Source organism: Pituophis catenifer, unplaced genomic scaffold, assembly GCF_029215685.1.
Source record: "Pituophis catenifer annectens isolate HBS135680 unplaced genomic scaffold, rPitCat1.0.hap2 SCAF_6, whole genome shotgun sequence".
NCBI lineage: Eukaryota > Metazoa > Chordata > Lepidosauria > Squamata > Colubridae > Pituophis > Pituophis catenifer.
In genome coordinates this window covers 65,893,053-65,914,226 of record NW_027256886.1, presented here as the reverse complement: position 1 = coordinate 65,914,226, position 21,174 = coordinate 65,893,053, and the positions used below count along the sequence as shown (strand labels likewise).

The window sequence follows — 21,174 nt, the reverse complement described above, 5'->3', positions numbered from 1 at the left end:
CGGATTTCCTTTTCTTGCAGGTTTGTCTTCTATGTCCTTCTCCTATTTCCAAGTCTCATCCGTGACTTTTTTTTATTATTATTATTATTATGCCAACTCGACCAATAAAATGGGTGGCTCTTTAGCTGTCAGTAGCCAGAAACAAAGTGAGAGAAACAAAAAAATTGCTCTCTTTTGAAGATAGGATAATACCTTCCCCTTTCGTCCCAGTGAGGCTATTAAAAGTGATGTTGAATTGGGGAGACAAAACCTTGTCATATTTTTGGGGTGGGTTAGTGTTTCGGTGGGGTAACCTCTTAAAATATCATGTCTACTCCTGAAGGAAGAGCTTAATGGGAATTGATCTGTTTTCTTTAACCTGCATGTTGTTTACAGAGATACATGAAATGGGGCAGAAGGAAGAAATATACCCTAGGCAAGAAGTGTTGAACTTCCAGCTATTGTCTAGAATGTCAGATCTTCCTCAAATTATATCAGGATGATGTAGATAAAACATAGTACATGGGGTGGGTGAGGTGTCCTTGGTGCTCTCTGAGCTTGGTTGTTTTCTTGCATATTTTCATCATCCAGACTGATGATATTACCTAGTTTGGATAGTGAAATGTCTGCAAGAAAACAACCAAGCTCAGAGAACCATCAAGGACTCCTCATTTCAACCCCGACCTACAAATATTCTCCTCTATGGAAACATGGTACAGTATAGCTCAAGCTCTTTGTTAGGAAAAAAACAAAACAAGAAACCTAACCAATGGCTTAGTTCACACCACACACTTATCCATGGTTAACAGAATCAGAGTTTACTCCATTAACCCAATTTTTTTTAGTCTGAAATAACAGATGAAACCACAGTATAACTACATAGGCTAAGTTCCCTCAATGAGCTTTGCTAAAATATGTATGGCAAGTTGTTTTTCGGTATGTTGTAAATAGCTACGGTGGGTTTTCTTCTAGGAATGTAACAAAATAGTGCTAATTTTACTTTAGCTTTGTTGTTTTTTAAAAATATAGATTAAATAGGTCCATCTGATTTAGAAGATTGCAGATGCTTTGGTTTAACAGTTAATAGGGATTGAACAAATTTCATATCCTTAAAAAGTTGTAATCAAAAATTACAGTTTGTTTTGAAATGGGTTCTCTCATTTCTAAACTGCAAATTTAAAACTACCCAATGACCTAATTTGGTCATTTTGGCTCCAATGGCCTAATTTAATAATTTCGATTCTGCCAGAGATACATGTCAGCTGCTAACCTGTTTATCTGATAAACACTAACAAGACACATAGTAGGATATAATGATTTGTACAGCTATTTTAATAATGGGATGTCGTATATTTAGGGAACTAGTTATTTCCTTATCAATATGTGAATTGGATATAAATACAGAATGTTATGTTAAATATAGAACTCTGCATGCTGAATTTTATAGGAAAAACAATATGTTTTTGCATTCTACCTGTAGCATTTGATATCAGTTCCATATTAATTTTGCAACATAAGAATCAGTGTATACCAGTTTTTCTCAACATGATACTTCAGTTATGTTGTATTTCTAATTGTTACTCACAGCCTCATCATTTTCCTTAAGGGAATCATGAACCTTTACCAAGTTGTGGATTGAGGGACAGTGTTATACTATTGTAAATATATCAGCAAGCTGATCCTGTCTTTTTTCTCAAATCTCTCATGTTCATTTACTTTTCAGTTTTGGGTGTAACATGTTGTCTTTAAGAAACATACGACTATTTAACTTGAAAGACAAAATTTACCTCTCTTTTATACTATTTCTGAACTTTTTGAAGGCACCACTTATAGAAATACAGAAATAATATTGACTTTTAAGTGATAGGTCTTGCGCAAGTCATTGGACTTTCTATATGTTTAACTTCCGAATAGCTTATCATTATGTAATGAGACAAATGTTGAATTCTACCAGTACTTAGTACTCTGGATATAGAAATGAATAGATAAGAAGAAACCCTGGGGAAAGAATGAGTACATGTCACTGTATCTTCCGTTCTAATAACACATAAATGCTTGTTCCTCAGGGTACATTCTCCTTATTTTGCTATTTCTGTTTCAAAATACTGTAACTTTAAATAAAAATATTCCTTATTGTTCTACATTTGAAGAGTTTGCCCTTACATGAAGTTGTTTATTTTCATGTCCTTTTATAGCATAAAATCTCTTCCAAGTGACATTTGACTCCTGGTAATTTCAAGGATGTGTCTATTAGGGCTTTGACAATAATCAAAACTTCATAGAAGATACTTCCAATGACATTAATTTTTCTCTATCTTGAACTAATTTACCAAATACAAATTTTGGTATTTCATCTGCAAATGCATATACTAGTATGTTTTTCCTATCTAACACATTTTACATTGCTTTCCTTATTCTAAGAATAATGAGAAAACAAACATTTTGTTTCCAAATATATACTAATGACCTTGTAATACAAAAATTCTTTTAGTAATTTAATCTTCTCATTAATGTTTTGGTGTAATCTATCTAGAATGTTTTACTCATTTGTATTTTATGTTGGGTCTTTCCTTTCTTTCCTATTATAAGAAAACATGTTATTCCATTAGATATTTGAGCCATGTTTTGTATCTATTAATACTTCCTCATCTATAGTATAAATGAATTTTCACCCTGATTTTATTTTTTATTAATTTGGTAAAACAGCAAAGATACAAAAATAAGAAAATGGAAAGGAATACTTATACATTGATATAATAAACATTACAGGGAAAATTTGAAAAGAAAATACAATTACAGAATGAAAATGAAAATAGATTATATAAAAAATAAGAAAAACCATCCTAATAGCCCTTCTCTCTCCCCCCCCCCCAATTTTTTCCAATTGCTACTTAAATATTTTTATACCATGGTTTGGAGATTTGTGATTGTTGCTCATTTTTATTGCGGATTATTTTAAACAGTTTCTCTTTTTCCTCAGAAGCCATATTTCTATATCTTAGCTTGCCTTCTTGGGTAATACGATTTATTTTTATTTTTATCTTAATGAATTCATCAGTAAGTTCACATAGCTTTCTTTGGCGACAATACCAAAGTAATTTACCATTACCTTTTTCATAATGTTTTGACTTCTTAATCTAGTCTACAGGCCTGGGATTCCAAGTAATAACAAGATCCAACTGTTTAGCTTTCTGAGATTAGCCAATGCTGGCTAGGTGCTGCCATCTAGCTGGGCCATCCACAGTATGTATTGATGTGGTTTACATATGACTAATTCTAAGAAATTTTGTTTATTGTAATTGCTTGGTTATTATTGTCAATTGTAGGACACATGTCTCACTTCAAAGGAAACCAGAGTGATTTATATTCCCAATACATGGGGTTAGAACAATAAATAAAAAAGCAGAGAAAATGGGTCAAATTAGCAAAAGCAATAATTTTTGACATTAAAGATAAAGAAAAGAGAAAATAATCACCAAAAGCCCTTCAAAAAGTCATACCCTAGATTCATATATAAAATAAAAAAAAACATATTACTTCAACTAGGTAATAAGCAATTTACAATGTTGGTATCACAAATAAAACAACCTCACTCCTTTTGAAGACCTCCCTAAATGAGTCACTAAAAAGAATTTGGGGCAAAACAATAATGCTAAATGAAATAATTGAGTACTATGAATAAATGTGGGAGAAATTATCCTTGCCATATTTAATTATACATTTAAATTGGACTAGAAACTAAAATGGAAACTAGTACAGATCAAATAACAGTGTGATGTTTCAGGGTGCCATCTTCAGAGAATAGGCTGGCTTTCAACAAATAGAATATTTGTTCTGTTTGGCTTCTTTTAATAATTAGTCTGGAAAAGGCAATTGACAGTATTTGGCTTTAATATGACATTGTTAATAAAAATACATTTCATTCAGTTGACACTATCTGTGTATCCATTACAGAATGCTCTCAGATTGCCCACCTAAGACTAGGAATGAATATAATTTGCCCTTGCCCGTAAATGCCAACTGTCCAGTAAAATGGATCTCTATTGTATTTATTTTTCCACACATCTCGACTTCCACACCACTCTCAGACATTGGATCAAAGATCCAACTGCTTCCCTCAAAAAGAACAAAAGGGAGACTAAAGTATAATGGTTTTATTGGGAGAAAGACCCCTTGAACTACTTCTGAATAAATATGGATAGAATTCATTTGCTCAGGGATAACTAAAACAGATGAGTCAGATATTTAAATTCCAATATAATTTAAAAATCCAAAAAATATGAAAATAAAAAAGCTCCTTTGTATCTTAGCATATAATATCTGAAGCTACCTTATAATGGAATACTTAGATCTTTTATGTCTTCCGCATGTAATTTTGTCAGACAAAATGCAACTGGCAGTAACTGGAAAAACAGATATTTCTGTGCATTAATTTAGCATTTAAAAGTTAATCCATCCTCTTAATTGAAGTGATTTGTAATTCTAACATACTGGTTAGTCACATAAAGTTTAAGAATTTTTAGCAGGAAACTGCCAGATGCAATGTTTTGGAAAACATTGATTTATATATTTGCTCATTCTTATCTTTGCTATATTTGACTTGAAAACATATGGATATTGTTAAGTAAGTCAATACTTCATAAAAAGGATATTAATATTTTGATGAAAAAAGTTAAAATCTATCTTCAGTCAGTTCCTGTATGTTATTTAAAATTATAATTTCTTTATTTACAGTTACTAACTAGAAGTTCCCCACCATAAAGAATGTTGTAAAAATATAGTATGTTACATTTTTCATTTGTTCTAATAGAGTTTCTACATGTAAAGTCAGTTATGGAAAAGAGAAATTAAATTGTCATATTATCCATGATAGATTTTAATTTAAAGTCACATAAGATTTTGTGTATGAATGTGTGTGCACGTGTGCACATTGCCTGAAGAAAAGGGCTAACTTTCATTGTAAACAGGGATAAATACTAAGGGATTTTTTAAAAAATCCATGGATGTATGGAAGAATGGAATATGTATGATTTTTTTAAAAAATATTTGCAAAGCAGGGAAAAGGAGGGACACAATAGATCTGAATATGTTGATAAATATATTAAGCCTTTTTAATGGAATGAAATCCAGTGCTTAGTTAAGGTCTAAGGTTATAACAACTTACTTTGGGCAGCTATTACCTGGTTGATTTTAATTCAGATACGATACAAATCTCTAAAAAAACAAGGAAACGTTAGCATTTTGATCTATGTCTAAATTAAGATCAATTATTCATATATGATTAAGTAACTATTAACTCCAAACGTACCTGTTAGGCCAGTTTTCTTTGTTGAAAATCCATATAGCCGTAGTTCCTCTTACTAAACGTGCGTCGCTGCTTTGAATAGTATACTACAGTATTCTCCCAGCCTGCCTCCGTTCAAAAGAGCTCATTCGCAGAAGACTTCAACCCCCACAATGCCACTCGCGCGCATGCGCCTTAAGCTTACAGTTGTCAAAGTGCTCTTGCCAGAGCAATTTCTATTTATCATATACCAAACCCGAAAGAAGGAAATAGACATACTGTCCCTACCTTTCATTGATCTTTAAATACAGAACACTCAAAAGGTAAATGTTCTGGGCATCTGGGCAGTATGGGTTACTGCATGCAAATGAAGTACGAAGGGGATATTATTTTTTCCGTAGTATACTTTGGATTGACACAATATATTCAGTGGGAGAAAAAGGGGTGGAGAAAGCAGGGGACTCTGGATATTAACCTACAACTAGGTGTTTGGCTACCTGCTTTTTTTTTTAGAGTAAAGTCCTTTATTTTCTGGTTCAGACTGCCTACATTCACTAAGTGGATTTTGACCTTGAGAGGGAAAGGTGTGAATTTTAGTGAAATCCTAAGTGTAATATGAAGTTCATAGTGGTATTTAAATCAGTTGTTACAGTATATCTTATCATCTACATTGGAAGATATAGTTTTAATAATATCCTTATTTATAGAAATGTTTTCATAAATAGGCATTTTAAAACCTGGTGCAGAGTAATATCCCCGTTTTTTCCCCCTTTGCATGAAATATTTTGTGTATATTTTGTCTACACTACCGCTTTGATGAATTTGATCCAAGTGCAGCTAATAGAAAACTACACAAAGGCTTTGATATTATGGCTTGCTGCAGTGCTGCTTTAAAGGTTTGCCTGCACCCCCTACAGCAGCGTCAGAACTGCGTGCAAAGATGCGCTAGTTTACTCCTTTTGGGGATTCTGAATTTAGCTTAGAAGACTCTATATAGGCACCCTCCGCAACACATTATTTTTAGCTCGTGTGTAGATCAGTAGTGAAGAAAATTATTACTGTGAACTATCCTGCTGTGGATTAATACCCGTACAATATATGCTGCTGGCTGTTCTTACTTGATTAACTATCTGTTTGAAGAGGAATGATAAATTTATGAATCCCTGGAATAGGAGAGATGTGAGAAAGAAAATTACTATGTTCATAATTCTCTTAAGTCCTCTGAGCAGCTGCTGTTATGACGCCTTGATTACTTCTATGCAGTTAAATAGCAAGAAAAAAACCGAGTGATTTCAATACTGGGTAAAGGGGAGGGAGGGAAGCCAGGACACAGCACTAGATTTTGAATGTTGAATTACTAACTAAATCAGTTTACAAAGTTAAGTATGTTAGATGGATGACTGCCTTTAGTCTATTTTACTATTTTACTTTTTCTCATAGCTTTCTTGCTATAAAAGCTAATGAATGCTAATTAATATTTTTACAATTATTTGTGTATTTATTACATTTTAAACTGCCCAGTAATAAAGGATTTTTGGAAGAATATTAACATGAATGAAAGCAATGATACTTATATATTACTGAAAGTCTAGTTATTTACAATGGACAGTATTTTAAATAATGTATGCATACTCTAATCCTGCCATTTGCCTTTGGAAAATTGTTACAGCTGTTGAATATTTATCAATTTTGAGGGTCCCAGTATATTTCAGTATTTTTAAGCCAAAATAAAATATTTTTAAAGACGAGTTAATCCTACAAATGCATTCGTGTTAAAAAGGAGTATAACTGAATTCAATTAACTTTACTCTCAGTCACAACGTTGAATTCTTTAAAATTTACGAATAGATTACGTTGTGTTATATTTAACGTGCTTGAAAGGAATACAGAAGCAAGTAGAAAACGAAATAGTTATTAAGCCGGTTTTATCCAAAATGGTTGTTAAAGCAAGCCAAACGGAATATTTCGTTATGTAGGGTACTTTCCCTCTGTTCCTTCCCCCGTAATTTAAAGAGCAAAATGTCTCGTCTTGAGCGTTTACACTTATTCTAGACTTTAGATCGCGAATGGTTTCGAATTAGTTGGCTGAACCTTTTTGTTGATTAATCAAAATGGGTATTCGGCTCCTTTAAAAGTCTATTCATAGGAAAGGGGTGGAGAAGAGTAAAGGCTGCTGTCTTTTTAACCTTGCTGAAGGACGCAGCAGTATTTATTGACGTATGCAAATAACAGGGGAGGAGGAGGGTGTACGGAAAAACAGGAACCAGAATCAGTTTCTCATTGCAGGGCGAGAGCTCTGAGTTCCGGTATAAGAGAAAGAGACGTGGCGAAATTGCTGTATATCTGTGCCCTATAAGCACATTTTTCCTTTACACTGAAAGGAAGCAAGACATCGAAAAGGGTGAAACCTCTTCAAATGTGTTTTTAGAGGCAATGGGAACTGATCGTGCCGATTCAGACCGTTTACTCCTAGAAGGAGTGGGGGTGGGGATTACGTATTAGTATTGCTGTGTCTTGCAATTTGCGGCGGCATTATACTAGCAGTGGAATTTTAGTGAGCAGTGGAAGGCTAAAGCAGCTTTATGAATGTTAATACTCTATGGTTTTTCCTTTTCTCCTCGTTTCAGCTGCGCAAACCATGCAGGATGATTTACTGATGGACAAAAGCAAAGTCCAGCCTCAGCAGCAGCGGCAGCAGCAAGATCCAAACGCAGCAGAAGCTCCTTCTACACCCATAACGTCAGAGACACCCAAACCGGAGGACAGTCCAGTGACTAGCATCGGCTCAGCAGCTCCTGCCCAAAATAGCAAAGAAAAGATGCAAATGGAGTCTCCCATCTTGCCGGGCTTAAGTTTCCACCAGCCTCAGCAGGAGCCTACAGCCAGCACGTCCTTGTCTCCCTCCTTCGGAAGCACTTGGTCTACAGGGACCACAAACGCAGTGGATGATAGCTTTTTTCAAGGGATTACCCCAGTTAATGGGACAATGCTTTTCCAAAATTTCCCTCATCATGTCAATCCTGTTTTTGGAGGCACTTTCTCCCCCCAGATTGGCCTAGCTCAGACTCAGCACCACCAACAGCAGCAGCAGCAACAAGCACAGCAGCAGCAAAGGAGGTCACCGGTCAGCCCTAATCAGGCATCTTTTGCCCAGAGAAATGCTGCTTATAGCCATCAGCCCATCATGACCAGCAAACCTTCTTCCTCTTCCACCTCCACATCTTCTCCTTCCAGCTGGAATAACCATCAAAATGCAGCTTGGAGTACACCTTCCAATCCTTGGGGTGGGCTGCAAGCTGGCAGAGACCCTCGAAGGGCAGTAGGTGTGGGAGTTGGTGTGGGAGTTGGAGTTGGAGTGCCATCCCCACTCAATCCCATTTCACCTCTTAAAAAGCCCTTTTCTACCAATGTTATTGCTCCACCGAAATTTCCCCGGGCTGCTCCTCTAGCTCCAAAATCCTGGATGGAAGACAACGCCTTCAGGACAGACAATGGCAATAATCTGTTGCCTTTTCAGGTAAAGTCCTTTCTTGGAGTGCAGAACAAGGGATGGGGGAGAATGGGCAGAGATATTTTAGCATTTGTTTTATAATTTAATCCTGTATAAAATTAAATGTTTTTGTCATTACAGTTTATGCCAGCATTAGGTAACAGTCTTTCTTCATATAATTAAACCTATATACTTGTAGACAGCATTCACATATGTTAGGGATTCAAAAACAGATTATTTCTAGCCTCCTTGTTTCCATTTGATTTTCAGTTTTAAAAATATTTGCATTTTGGTTCTAGCTCTTTTCCTTAATATCAGTTGCCTTCCATTTTATGTATTTTAACTAAAATAGTATTCTTTAAAAATGCCGAAATACAAAGTTTCAGATCTTGTCTAGGTGGTTTTATATTGTAAATTAAAAAGTATGACCAAATCCAACAATACTTGAGGAATCTGTTTAATTATCCTTTCTACATTAAAGGCCAATCCCTTTTGCTTAAAACTGCTCTGCCTCACTAATGCTGAGAAATGAGGTTCAACAGGATTGCGTTTGCAAAATTAGGCATATGAATGCAAATAACATGCTGAAATTGCTAAAATGTAATCATCATAATATGTCCAGGGTGTGGATTTAAATAGATTCAGGAAGAGGCTTGGGTGTGTATTGACCTGAATAGCATTTACTATTAATAAGAACATGTATAATGGCAATACAGAGATTAAGACACATTAAAATATTTGTGTAGAGTAAACATTTTTATTCTTTCATACTCAATATTGGAGGAAAGATACAATAGGACATGACCTTCACAGCCATATTGCAATGGGGCCTATTTACTAGCTATATAAGCCTTGAAATATTTAAAGCGGCAGTGTCTTGCAATGTTTTTGTTATCTAAGAGGTTAAGACAGATCAATTGCAACAACTGAGACTGAGTAAAATTGAAGCTTTGCAATTTTAATGTAGAATGGAACGTTAGTTGGTATTAAATGTTTTCTTACAGCATGTGGGCCAATTATTCAGTTATCTTATATCCAAATCAGTATATTAAGAAAAGCTTTTCTGTATTCTAATGTATTTTACCTATAAGCTATTATAAATATATAATATATTAGATTCTTTATGCTGTGAAATTAACTAATTTTGGTTTTGCACTACTTCATTTTTTAATTCATACAATATAAACTATTATAAAAAATACAATATATTCAGTGGTACAGAATATCAACTTACTAATCATGTTTCATTTCACTTAGAGAACTGCTGCCTTTAGACCTCCATTTGATACTTTACTCTGTTCAAAAAAATAGTTAATAATTTTTATTGGTTCTGCAGTGTTAAGGGAGGGGCATATTTCTGTTACTTAGTATTTCAATCTTAAAACTAAAGGATAGATCAGATTCAGACAGAGAGGTTTTTTAAAGATATGCTATTTTTTACAATTGTATTCCAGTGTTGCATTCTAGAATTCATTATTACAGTAAGGTAGTCCTCAACTTACGATCACAATTGAACCCAAAATTTCTGTTGCTAAGTGAGACATTTGTTAAGTGAGTTGCCTCATTTTACGACCTTATACCCTGGTTGTTAAGCATATCACTGCAGTTGTTAAATTAGTAACTCAGTTGTTAAGTGAATTTGACTTCCCCATTAACTTTGCTTGTGAGAAAATCACATTACCTTGGGACACTGCATCCATCATAAATATGAGTCAGTTGCCCGGCGACTAAATTTTGATGACGTGACCATGAGGTTGCTGCAATGGTCATAAGTGTGAAAAATGGTCATGCCACTTTTTTCAGTTCCATTGTAACTTTGGATGGTCACTAAATGAACTTGTGAGTCAAGGACTACCTGTCTATGCTTCTAAATATATGAAATAATAAAATAATTATATGAATATATTTTTATAGAAATTTTAGTAAACATTACAATTAAAAAGATAAAAACTAATAGAAACTAAAGGAACAAAAAAGGAAATGCAGGAAAAATATAGAATAGAAAAACAGAAAAAAATATAGTAAAAAGAAAATATATACCGTGTTTCCCCAAAAATAAGACCCTGTCTTTATATTTTTTTGAACCCTGAAATAAGTGCTCAGCCTTATTGCCATATATTTAAAAGCTGATTCGGCTTATTATCAGGGGATGTCTTATTTTGGGGGAAACAGGGTATAAAGAAATGACTTTCCCATTCATCATAAATATGCATAATTTTAGTAACTTATTGCTGCCTCTTAAAATGCAACAAATGTCTCTTCTTCCCTTATGTCCCTTATAATAAATAGATCCTTAAAGCCTCATCATTCAGTCCTTATTAGCAAAGGTCTATTAAGAGTTACTAGAGAGAGCAACGTATCTATTTTAGCCTTGATCAGACAAACCAACTTTATATTCCTTCCTTTTACTTTTAACAATCTCAGTCTTTAACCCCTTCAAATTCAGTCCTGGAATTTGATTTGTTTTACTAATTTCTTTGTCTGTTTTTACAAAACTCTTCAAAACTTTTAATAAATGTCTCTTGTAATTCTAATATGGAATAGTTATTCAGGTCATTCTTTTGATTTGTTATTTGTATATCCCTTTTAATTAGGACATCAATTGGTTTCATTTGTATACCCTGTATATCTTTTTCCATATTATAGGCTGTCGTTTTTAAATCCACTTTCAAATCAGTCTGGTTTTGTCCAGTAAAACTTGTTCTTCTTTCATATCATCCTTTAAACATTTTATAAAGGGAGACAGATTTAAAATTAAGTTCTGGGTCCAATGCTCATAAATATCCTCTAATGTTAAAGTATTCTACCTCATTCTTTATCAGTAATTCACATTTAAGTGTGATTTTAATTGTAATCTTTAGTTCTTTCTGGTTCCCTCTAGTGTCCAATGTTCAATGTCCCTGTTATCTTTAAGAATTCAAAAGAAAAGTATTTCCCATGCAAAAAAATTTATAATTAATTTCAAAATCTTATTTCAAATCCCTCCAGACTCTTACTCCATTTGTAATTTTCCAAAATTAATATTCTAATTACTCTTTTGCTGTTTTTTCCCAAAATGAATTTTTTAAGTCCTTAAAGTAATTTCTTTTACTATAGTGGTCTAAAAAAACCTTTGTCAGTTCAAAAGTTCCTAATAGCTAAAGAGTAATTAACAAGCAATTCCCAATCATGATAAAAATGGCTCTAACTGCAGTTTAGGCAAACTACTAAACTCACCAGATACCAATGTCTTCCGGGTCTCTTCATAAAGAGCAACCATCTGGAACATGACCCTGAATCTTCTCCCTGTTTTAAAGAATAATTTTGAAGAGCTGATGTCCTTGCAGGCTCTTCGTTCCACTACAGTTGTAGATTCTGCTTTTAGCAGAGCCATCTTCAGTTCTCCATTTCTTCCTCTGAAGGCCCAGTATATGCTTCTAACAATATTCAACATCATATTGGATTTTGAAGGCATAAATATTTATGCTACGATAGATGAAAAATATTGGTATTCTAAATGATATTGTTGGTATAAGGTAAGGTATAACACTTTCCTGATCAGCCTTCCATCCAAGGTCAGTAAAATGAGGACTCAGATTGTTGGGGGCAATATGCTGATTCTGTAAACTGCTTAGAGAGGACAATAAAGCACTATGAAGTGGTATATAAGTCTGCTATTGCTATAGTGCAGGGGTGTCAAAAGTCATCATGGCAGTATCACGTAATATATTGGGACTATTTTTCCCTTGGCTAAACCGGGCGTGGCTAGCGTGTGATGCATCCAGCCCGCGGGCTGGGAGTTTGACAGCCCTGCTATAGTGTGCTTTGGAATATAAGCCCCAAATTGAAGGAATTTATGATAAAAAAAAATGCAAAAATAACGCACACTCCTTTTTTAGGAACTATAGTGCTACATTTAACTAAAAGCAAACATACTTTTCAGAGATTAAATGTGATCCTCAATTGAACATATATTTGTAATAGAAGAAATGGATACTGTAGGTTTATTATGTAAAATTATTCCCTTTTGCTCTTTTTCTCTGTCCTGCCAAAGAATTATTTTCTTTTAGAGTTGTCTTCTAATGGCAATTGATACTTATTCTTTTGATATTACTGTATTCTTTTGATATTACTGTATTCTTTTGATATTACTGAATTCTTTTGATATTACTGTACAAACAGGGTCACTGTGTTTTTGCCAAACCATATACTTAGATTTTTCAAGTTTAGGATATCTGTTATCTGCAACACTACATTTCCATTGAATTTTTTATTTTATAATTATTTGAAGTATTTGAATATTTCTTGCTTATTCTAAATGTCCCAATGTTTTTACACTGACAATTTGGCCATTCTTTGGAAGAACATTTCATTTTGAACACATATAGCCAGCTCCACACAGAATCTAGTGATCATGAATGTTTTGTATACTGAATATAAATGCAGAGAAGCTGTATATTGATTTAGTAGTTGTTTAGTTGTCATTTCTATTTGCCTGACAATCCAAGGAACCATGGTTCTGAAATCTGGGCATGAGAATTTTATCATTCTTATAATACTTATTAAAGTATTCTGGTTTTATTGTTGTAAACCCTTACAATTGAAAATTAAGATTTAATAGCAGGACTCCTTGACCTGAGAGCTTTGAGTACTGTTAAGAACACCTAATGTCACAATGATTGTTTTCAGTATATGATCAACATTTTGAAAGAACAATTAAACAATTTATTACTGGTTTTTGGTGCTTTTCTGGGAATATATAATTTTAATCCAGTATGTTGTGTTATAATCATGTTGGAATTATAAACATTTTTATACTTCGTGAAATTATTAGCTTGGTAAAATATAAAGTATACATTTTTACATACTGTAAGATTTGTAACTTTTTAAAAAGACATAAAATTGTCAATATGTGACAGTATCGTGTCACATATACTATTGCACTGTCATCCAAACCGTTGAAAGAAATAAGAGCATGTTAAAATACAAAAAACTCTCTTCTATTAATTATGGACATTAATTATTTGCTGTACTATATTTAATCACTATGTAATATGCATGTAGTTCAGTTCAATCTTAGAAAGCAAGTCACTCTTGTTTACAGATATACATGAGGGAATAAGTGGCATACTTAAAAAAAGACAACTACTCTGTACATCTATTTATATAATGTGCTCTTAAGTGATAGAATGTACAAAATATTTTAATTTATCAGTTGTAAGCACTAAGAAACCTCTTTTATCCACATTATCTGTTATATAGCGTGTTCTTCTTGAATATCAAACTATTATTTCTCATTTTTCTCACCTTATTTAATTACATTTAAGCCCCAGCTTGCTTAATAGTTATTCTGCAAGATAGCATTGTTCTATTGTTTCTCATGGAAGATCCTGCTTGACTTATTAGCAGGATATCCTGGAACTTAAAATGCTTTTTTCAATAACACATAAATTCAATACTCTTCTATAGATTTTTGAAAAATAGTGGAAGCCATATATTAACTTTTCAAAATAGGTAATTTTTTCTGCTTTGAGCATTCTTCATTTCCTTTTATTAGACTCACAAGGGAACAGTTCAAAAATCTTTGACAGTATACAAAATTCAACAATTATAGGATAACATTTTGCTTTTGTTATATAGAAGTGGGATTAACATCTTTAGGTTATATTACTTCTTCAATCATATTCTCCTAGTAATAAGTGTTATATGTTCCACATATATTATGTTCAACAATTGGAAAAGATATAGTGTCTTGCTGTGATTCTAACATTATCAAAATGTCCTTTGATAATTGCTGGCAATTGTTGAAGGTGATGGGATGATCTCCGTCACTTACTTGAAAATATATATTGTATTCTCACTTATCAACTTATGTTCAGTGACCATAGGAAGTTATGACAGTGTTGGAAAAGATTACTTATGATCTTTGAATTTATAGCCGATGTAGCATAATTGTAGCCATGAAATTGCAATTTGAGTGCTTAGTAACAGGTATGCATTTATGATTGCATGTTTGCCATTTGTGACCTTCACAGACAGCTTCTGACAAGCAAAGTCAATGGGGAAACTTGAAGGAAGTTGCAAGTTGCAGTCACATGATGTTGCATTTAATCGCAGCTGAAACTGACATTGTAAGTTGGATGTGATCATGTGATGGTTCACTTAATGATCTCATTATTTATGACAGAGTTGCTGGTCCCAATTATGTTTGGTAAGTGAGGACCACCTGTATTGAAATTTGGTTTTCAGAATATCAAGGGCTTAATGTAGCATCCAGCTTTGTATTGGTTGATTGATTCATTGATTATGTGCCATCAATTTCAGCTTTTAGCAACTACATAAATTTTCTCCATGATAATCTATATCTAATCTAGTTTTTCAGGTCTTCCCAGAGTATACCCATTGTCACTTTAAGAAAGGATATCCATTTTGCTGCTTGTGTGCCTCTCCTTTCCTTTCACTGCATCAGGGCCTTCTACAACACATAATGTAATGTGTGCAAAATATAATTAGAGTCTGGTCATTTTAAAATGATACTCATCTTCTTGCAATCCAGTTTCCCTTTAAATATATTTAGCACATAGGCTGACTAAATAAGGGATGAGTTACAGCCTTGCCTGACACTTTTGCTAACCTGGTGCCAGTCTCTTTTGTCTGTTCTATCAGTCCTATGCTTCTTAACCTGTATTAGGTTTTTCATGAGGGCAGTGAGATGTTCTGAGATTCCCATTTGGTACAATGAATAGCCTTTCTATAATTAGTAGAGCACATAGTGACTATTTTGGGGTGGTTGTTTTTTCTTCCTCAGTTATCCACTGTACATTAGCAATAATGTTCCATTTTCTTCAGCTTTTTCTAAAGCCACCTTGAATAGATGGCATTTTCTTGGATGTTGACATCTAATCCATGCTGGAGGATCCGAAGTTTTAGGTTGCTGGCATGTTAAATTAAGAATACTTTGCATATTCTCTAAAATTTCCCTTTTTTGGTATTGGAAAATAGATTGACTTATTCCAATCTGTTGTCTACTGTGTTATTCACCAGATTTGCTGATATAGCTTAGTTAGAATCTTGCCTGATTATTCTTCTGTTGTTTGCCATATTTCTGTGGTGTATTCTGTCACTTCTTATGGCCTTTGAGCCTGGTAATGACCAGAATATTGTTTTAACTTCATCTTCCAGTACCACAGGTACTTGTAAGTGGGGAATATATTCTAAGGCAGGGGTGTGAAACTCACATCATCATGGCATTATCATGTGATATATTGGGACTTTTCCCCCTTTACTAAACCAGGTGTGGGCGTGGCCAGGACATGATGCATATGGCCAGTGGGCCGGAAGTTTGACAGCCCTGTTCTAAGGGATCTTGGATGTTGACATCTCTACTGTACTGCATTTCAGTTTATTCCTTCCATCTTTATTTGATTTATAGGAATCCCTGTCTATTTGTATCCTTTAGCACACCAGTTTGAGGCTGGATCTTCAGGTATCTTTTGGAAGGCTTTCCTTGTTTTTTCATACCTGTTTTCATCTGCAGTGCCTTTGCAGGTGTTGTTGTAACATTGTTTCTTGTCTTTTTAATAGCTCTCTGAAATTCTTTGCTAAATTTCTTCTTGAGATTTTTGCCTCTCTTGGTTTCTCTTCTTGGTAGTTTCCATAGTTTTGACATCCAGTTTGTTTTCTTCTGTTCTTTGGCGGTCCCTTTTCATTTATCCTTAATTTTGATTTCCTTCCACAGTTCTCATGGTTGTGTATCAATGGGGTTTAGGACTTAAAAGCTATTTCTAATGTGTTCCTCCAAAATGGTGGGTACATGCACATAACAAGTTCATATGGTGGAAACTAGTTGGCTTTCTTCTTCTGTAGCTTAATTTATAATTTGCACATGAGCGATTTGTGATTTTTTATACAATCAGTATTTGGCCATGTCTTGATGTAATAATTGACCTCCTCTCTTTAGCAATTTAGCAATCTTTTTCTTTACTTCCTCTTTTACTTCTTTAGATAACAAGGGAGATACAAAATTCTCGTTTTTGCACTTCTTGCAGCCTCAACCATTGTTATCTGATGCTGTTGTAGATGTTGTCTCTTCATCTTCTTCTGGGTCTTTGTGTTCTTTGGCCTCCTCCTCTTTTTATATATGCCTTGTATGATATAGAATCCTAAAACATTCTCTTCGGGTAAACAAACCACTTAACTAGTTGTCTTTGTATGTACTTTAAAAGTGATTCTGTTTCAGTTCTTTCTCTTATGATCTCATTTTTTATTTTATCCCTTCTGGCAGCTTTCCTCAAACATGTCATTTCCATAGTGACTATTGCATATGTTTTATTGCAAATGTCCATGTTTGGCAACGGTAACATAAGGTAGGAATTAATATGCTTTGTATGAGATTGTTCTTTGTGCTGATCAGTACTACCTTGTATTGTAGGAGTGGAACTAGCTGTCAATACTTGATCAGCCTTACTGTATCACATATTAATCTCTTGGTCCATTTCCCCATCTTCAATGAGTATCGTTCCTAGAAGTTTGAACTCTATTACTATGTTTAGAGGGTGCTTTTTTTCTATCAATTGCCTTTACTTCTTTATTCTCTTTTGATACTCATTTATTTTGCATTCTTGGTTCATGGATAGAAGATATTGTTGCAGCAGTTCCTTAGCTGTATGTGCTATCAATGTCTGCAAAGAGTCGTTTGTTTAATATTATTAATATTCCATTTTCATGCATCGTTGCGCCAACATTCCTCACTTCTGGGACCTTCACTCCTTCGATTAGTCACACTGAGTGCTTGTCAAATCTTTATCTCCCTCTGCAGTATGGTTCCGCCCCCTCCTTCTGCGCCTGCTCAGTCTTTTTCACTCAGTCGAGTTAACAGATCTAGAGTGCTTTTCTTCTACAGTAAATTTGTCTAGATTTATTATTGAATACCTGCATTGACGAATTTATTAGTATTTTCTAATCTATCAGAGGACTGCGGTTAATTTCAGCTGGCTTGACAGCATTATAATTTCTAAATAGATCGCTAATTATTTGCGGCGCTAAAGGTCTGCTAGCCGTCTTGCCGCTTACTCAATAGCCTGCTGGATATTATATTGAAGCGGAATTTCATTGTCTAAAATTGGCTTGGCTGTTCCCTTATGCTGTCAATATAGATGATGAATAATAGTGGTGATAGTACACATCCCTGTTTTACTCCAAATGTTACAGCAAATGGTTCTGATATTCCTTGGTTGGTTCTAATTACATTTCTGCCAATGTTGTATAAGCTTTTGCATAATCCAATAAGATATTCACTTACTCCATATTGGACCATTGTTTGTCACAATATTTTTCTGTCTACTCTGTCAAATGCTTTTTTTGTGTCTACAAAAGCTACAAGGAGTTTTTTATTGTACTCCATCTTTTTCTATTAATTAAGTATAAAAATTGCATCTGTACAGCTTCTGTTTCTTTAAAATTAATCTGTTCTTCTGTTAGCTGTGGTTTTATAACTGAATTTAATCTTATTTCTATCACTTGGCATACATTTTTTCCTACATGGCTCAAAAGTGAGATGCCTTGATATTGTGTGCATTCTCATCTATTTCCTTTGTTTTTCCACAGTGGAATTATTACTGTGTGTTGCCAATCTGTGGGTGCTGTTAGATGTGTCCATGCAGCATTAAAGATTCCGTGTAGCCATCTGATGCTGCTTTCCCCTGCTGCTTGAATTATTACTGTTGGTAGCCCATTTATTCCTGTTGCTTTGTGTTTAGATAACATTACAACTCTTGCTATTTCTTCAATCATTATTTCTGGTTCTAACAATGTTGTTTTGTAGTCTTGTAGTTGCAAGACACTCTCCTAGAGGGTTGAGGAGTACTTTTGTATAACGTTTGTATAACTCTTTTTCAACTTTATAACTTCTTTAACCTCTTTATACCACCATGCAGTGTGTTTGGTCCCATTCTGATTTTTTCCACTCTTTTCCTCATAGTTCTTCTGCAAAGTTAAGCAGAGTAGTTTAGCAATAATGTAGTCAATTTAATTTCTGTGTATTCCCTCTGATACCCATCTATATAGGTATAATTTTGTTTGAAGACAGTGTTAGCAATGAAGAAATCATTGGATTGACAGAAATTGATCAAATAGTCTCCTGCTTTTTTTCAATTTCCTAAACCACATAATCCAGCTACATTTTTCTCATTAAAGCTTCAACCTTTGGAATTCCAGTCTCCAGTTGCAAGAAGTTCATGTTGTTGGGGTGTTCTGTCAATTTGAAACTTAACTTGATTATAAAATTGATCAACTTCCTCTTCTACCTCAGAAGGAGCATAAATTTGGATGATTATCATATTAAACAATTGTCTATAAAGTCTGATATTATTCAGTCACTGATTTTATTGTAGTCAAGTATTCTTGCTATACATGCCCTAAAAGTAAAAGCAACATTGTTCCTTTTAAATTATGTGTATCCTGCCTTTATTATTTTTCACTCAAGGCAGTGAATATATCCAACACACCTTCCACATCCTATATTCCACACAACAATCCTGTGAGATGGGTTGGGCTGAGAGAGAGAGAGACAGGCTAGCCTGTCTGTAACCACCACATCAAATTTCCTTCTTTGTTTTCCATGTTCTGAATAGTAAACAATGTGACTTTCTGACTGAAAGTGTCCAATCCCAGTCCATCTCAATTTGCTTATGCCTAAAATATCAATGTGCAGTAGTTTCATTTCATTTTTCACTGTGTTGAGCTTTCCTGTCTTCATGTTTCTTAAAAATTGCATAATCCTACTGCAATTCTTTCTTTCCACCTTCAGTTTTTCTTTTCCTGTATGGCAACATCAGCAGTGAAACTCTCAAAGGCTTTATCTTAGCCACATCATAAACACAATTAGTAGTCACAAAAATTCTCAGCTCGTTCTCAGTGGCATGTTGAGTGTGTCATCCACCTGAGGCACCCATAATCTAGCACATATTTTATTTTTTCCATCTCTGGAAAACAGGAAACACAGGAGTGATTTAACATTGCCTTCTGCTGCACAGTATTAATTGCTATCTATGCTGTTGCCTCTAAAATGATCATCTTCATGCAACATCTTCCGCTTTCGTTAGGTGTAGTATAGACGCTTTTTTGTTTGAGCTGGGTTAACCTTTATGTGTGGGGTGTCCTGTTTGGGTTATATACTCTTGTCATATACTTATGATATTCTTTGCTCATTTGTCCCAAGAATACCATGACAATGAGGCACAGCCGGATTTGCTGGAAGGGAATGTGTTGTATTAGTGCACAGTAGCAAATTCTACTAAACTGGACCATTCTCAGATCAACTGATTTTACACAGTTGCTTGGGGTTTTTTTAAAAAAAGTTTATTTGCTTAGAAAACAGATACAGGTGAGGGATATATACAGGGGTGGGCTCCTGGGGGTTTGGCAGGGTTCAGGCGATCCTCTAGCCAAGGATCACCAGGGTTCAGCAAACCCCCAAATGCCATCCCTGGCTGGCCATGCCCACTCCTCCCCTCCCAGGATTCTCCATGCAGCCCATTCATCATTCCAGGTAAGTGCAGGGACCGCACGGAGGATATAGGGAGGGCGAAAAAAGGGCCTCCTGGAAGTTCTGGAAGTACGGAAATGGGACTGTTTCCAGCTTCCGGAGGGCCTTTGGACCCTGGGGGAAGCAGTTTTCACCCTCCTGGAGGCTCAAGGAAAGCCTCCGGAGTCTGGGGAGGGTGAAAAACGCTCCCCCCTGCCATGGTGCAGGCGGCTGATCCAGCAACGGGGCAGCGAACCCGTTGCTAAAGGATCTGAAGCCCACCCCTGGATATATGTCCTGTCAATAGATAATAAAATGTATAGTAAAACTATGACAGAGTAAAAGAAAGTTAAAATTTAAAAATAGTACAGCAGGATTAACAATCTTATTAAAAAGAACTAAGAACAAATTAAGATTCAGAAACAATTTTGGTGTAAACAAAAAGAATTTGGCCTATTATGTTTTGCAAAAAGGGCAAACTCATTCCAAGTTAAAGATAACTTTTCTGGTACTGTATATATATCTCAACATTTCCTTTCTTTTATGTATCAATTTTTCTATAACAACAATTTTTCATAATTTTTGATATCAGTGATATAATGATAGAGGCTTTGTATTTTTCAAGTATTGTGCAATAGCCAACCTTGCAGCAACCATCATGCACCGAACAGTTAGTTTTTCAGTTTATGAATTATTTCAGTAAATAATGGCAGTAAATGTTCTTTGAGACTATAATTAGATTTTCTGATATCTATGTTGTTAAATCTCTCTAATTAATTCTATCCAGCATCTTTGTAAAATTTTACAGGACCACCCATACATGCATATAGATGCTTGTTTGCTTTACCGTATTTCCAACATTTATTTGGGCCTTTCCCAGTAATTCCAGCAACTTGTATTTGGGGTGGATGGGTGTAT

The 21,174-nt window shown here is 34.6% G+C and overlaps 1 protein-coding gene across 5 annotated transcripts in view; it reads left to right on the top strand.

The window, feature by feature from the left end:
* Positions 1-7,498: 7,498 nt before the first annotated feature.
* CPEB3 (cytoplasmic polyadenylation element binding protein 3) overlaps positions 7,499-21,174 on the top strand; it is a 94,299-nt gene continuing 80,623 nt past the window's right edge. For 4 of the 5 annotated variants that reach the window (XM_070946573.1, XM_070946572.1, XM_070946569.1 and 1 more), the window contains exon 1: positions 7,837-8,780. In XM_070946573.1, the coding sequence (XP_070802674.1) occupies positions 7,863-8,780 (918 nt within the window). In that variant the 5' untranslated portion in view covers positions 7,837-7,862. Of the gene's footprint in view, positions 7,665-7,836; positions 8,781-21,174 lie in introns of those variants that run through there. The other variant, XM_070946570.1, reaches the window with a different exon arrangement.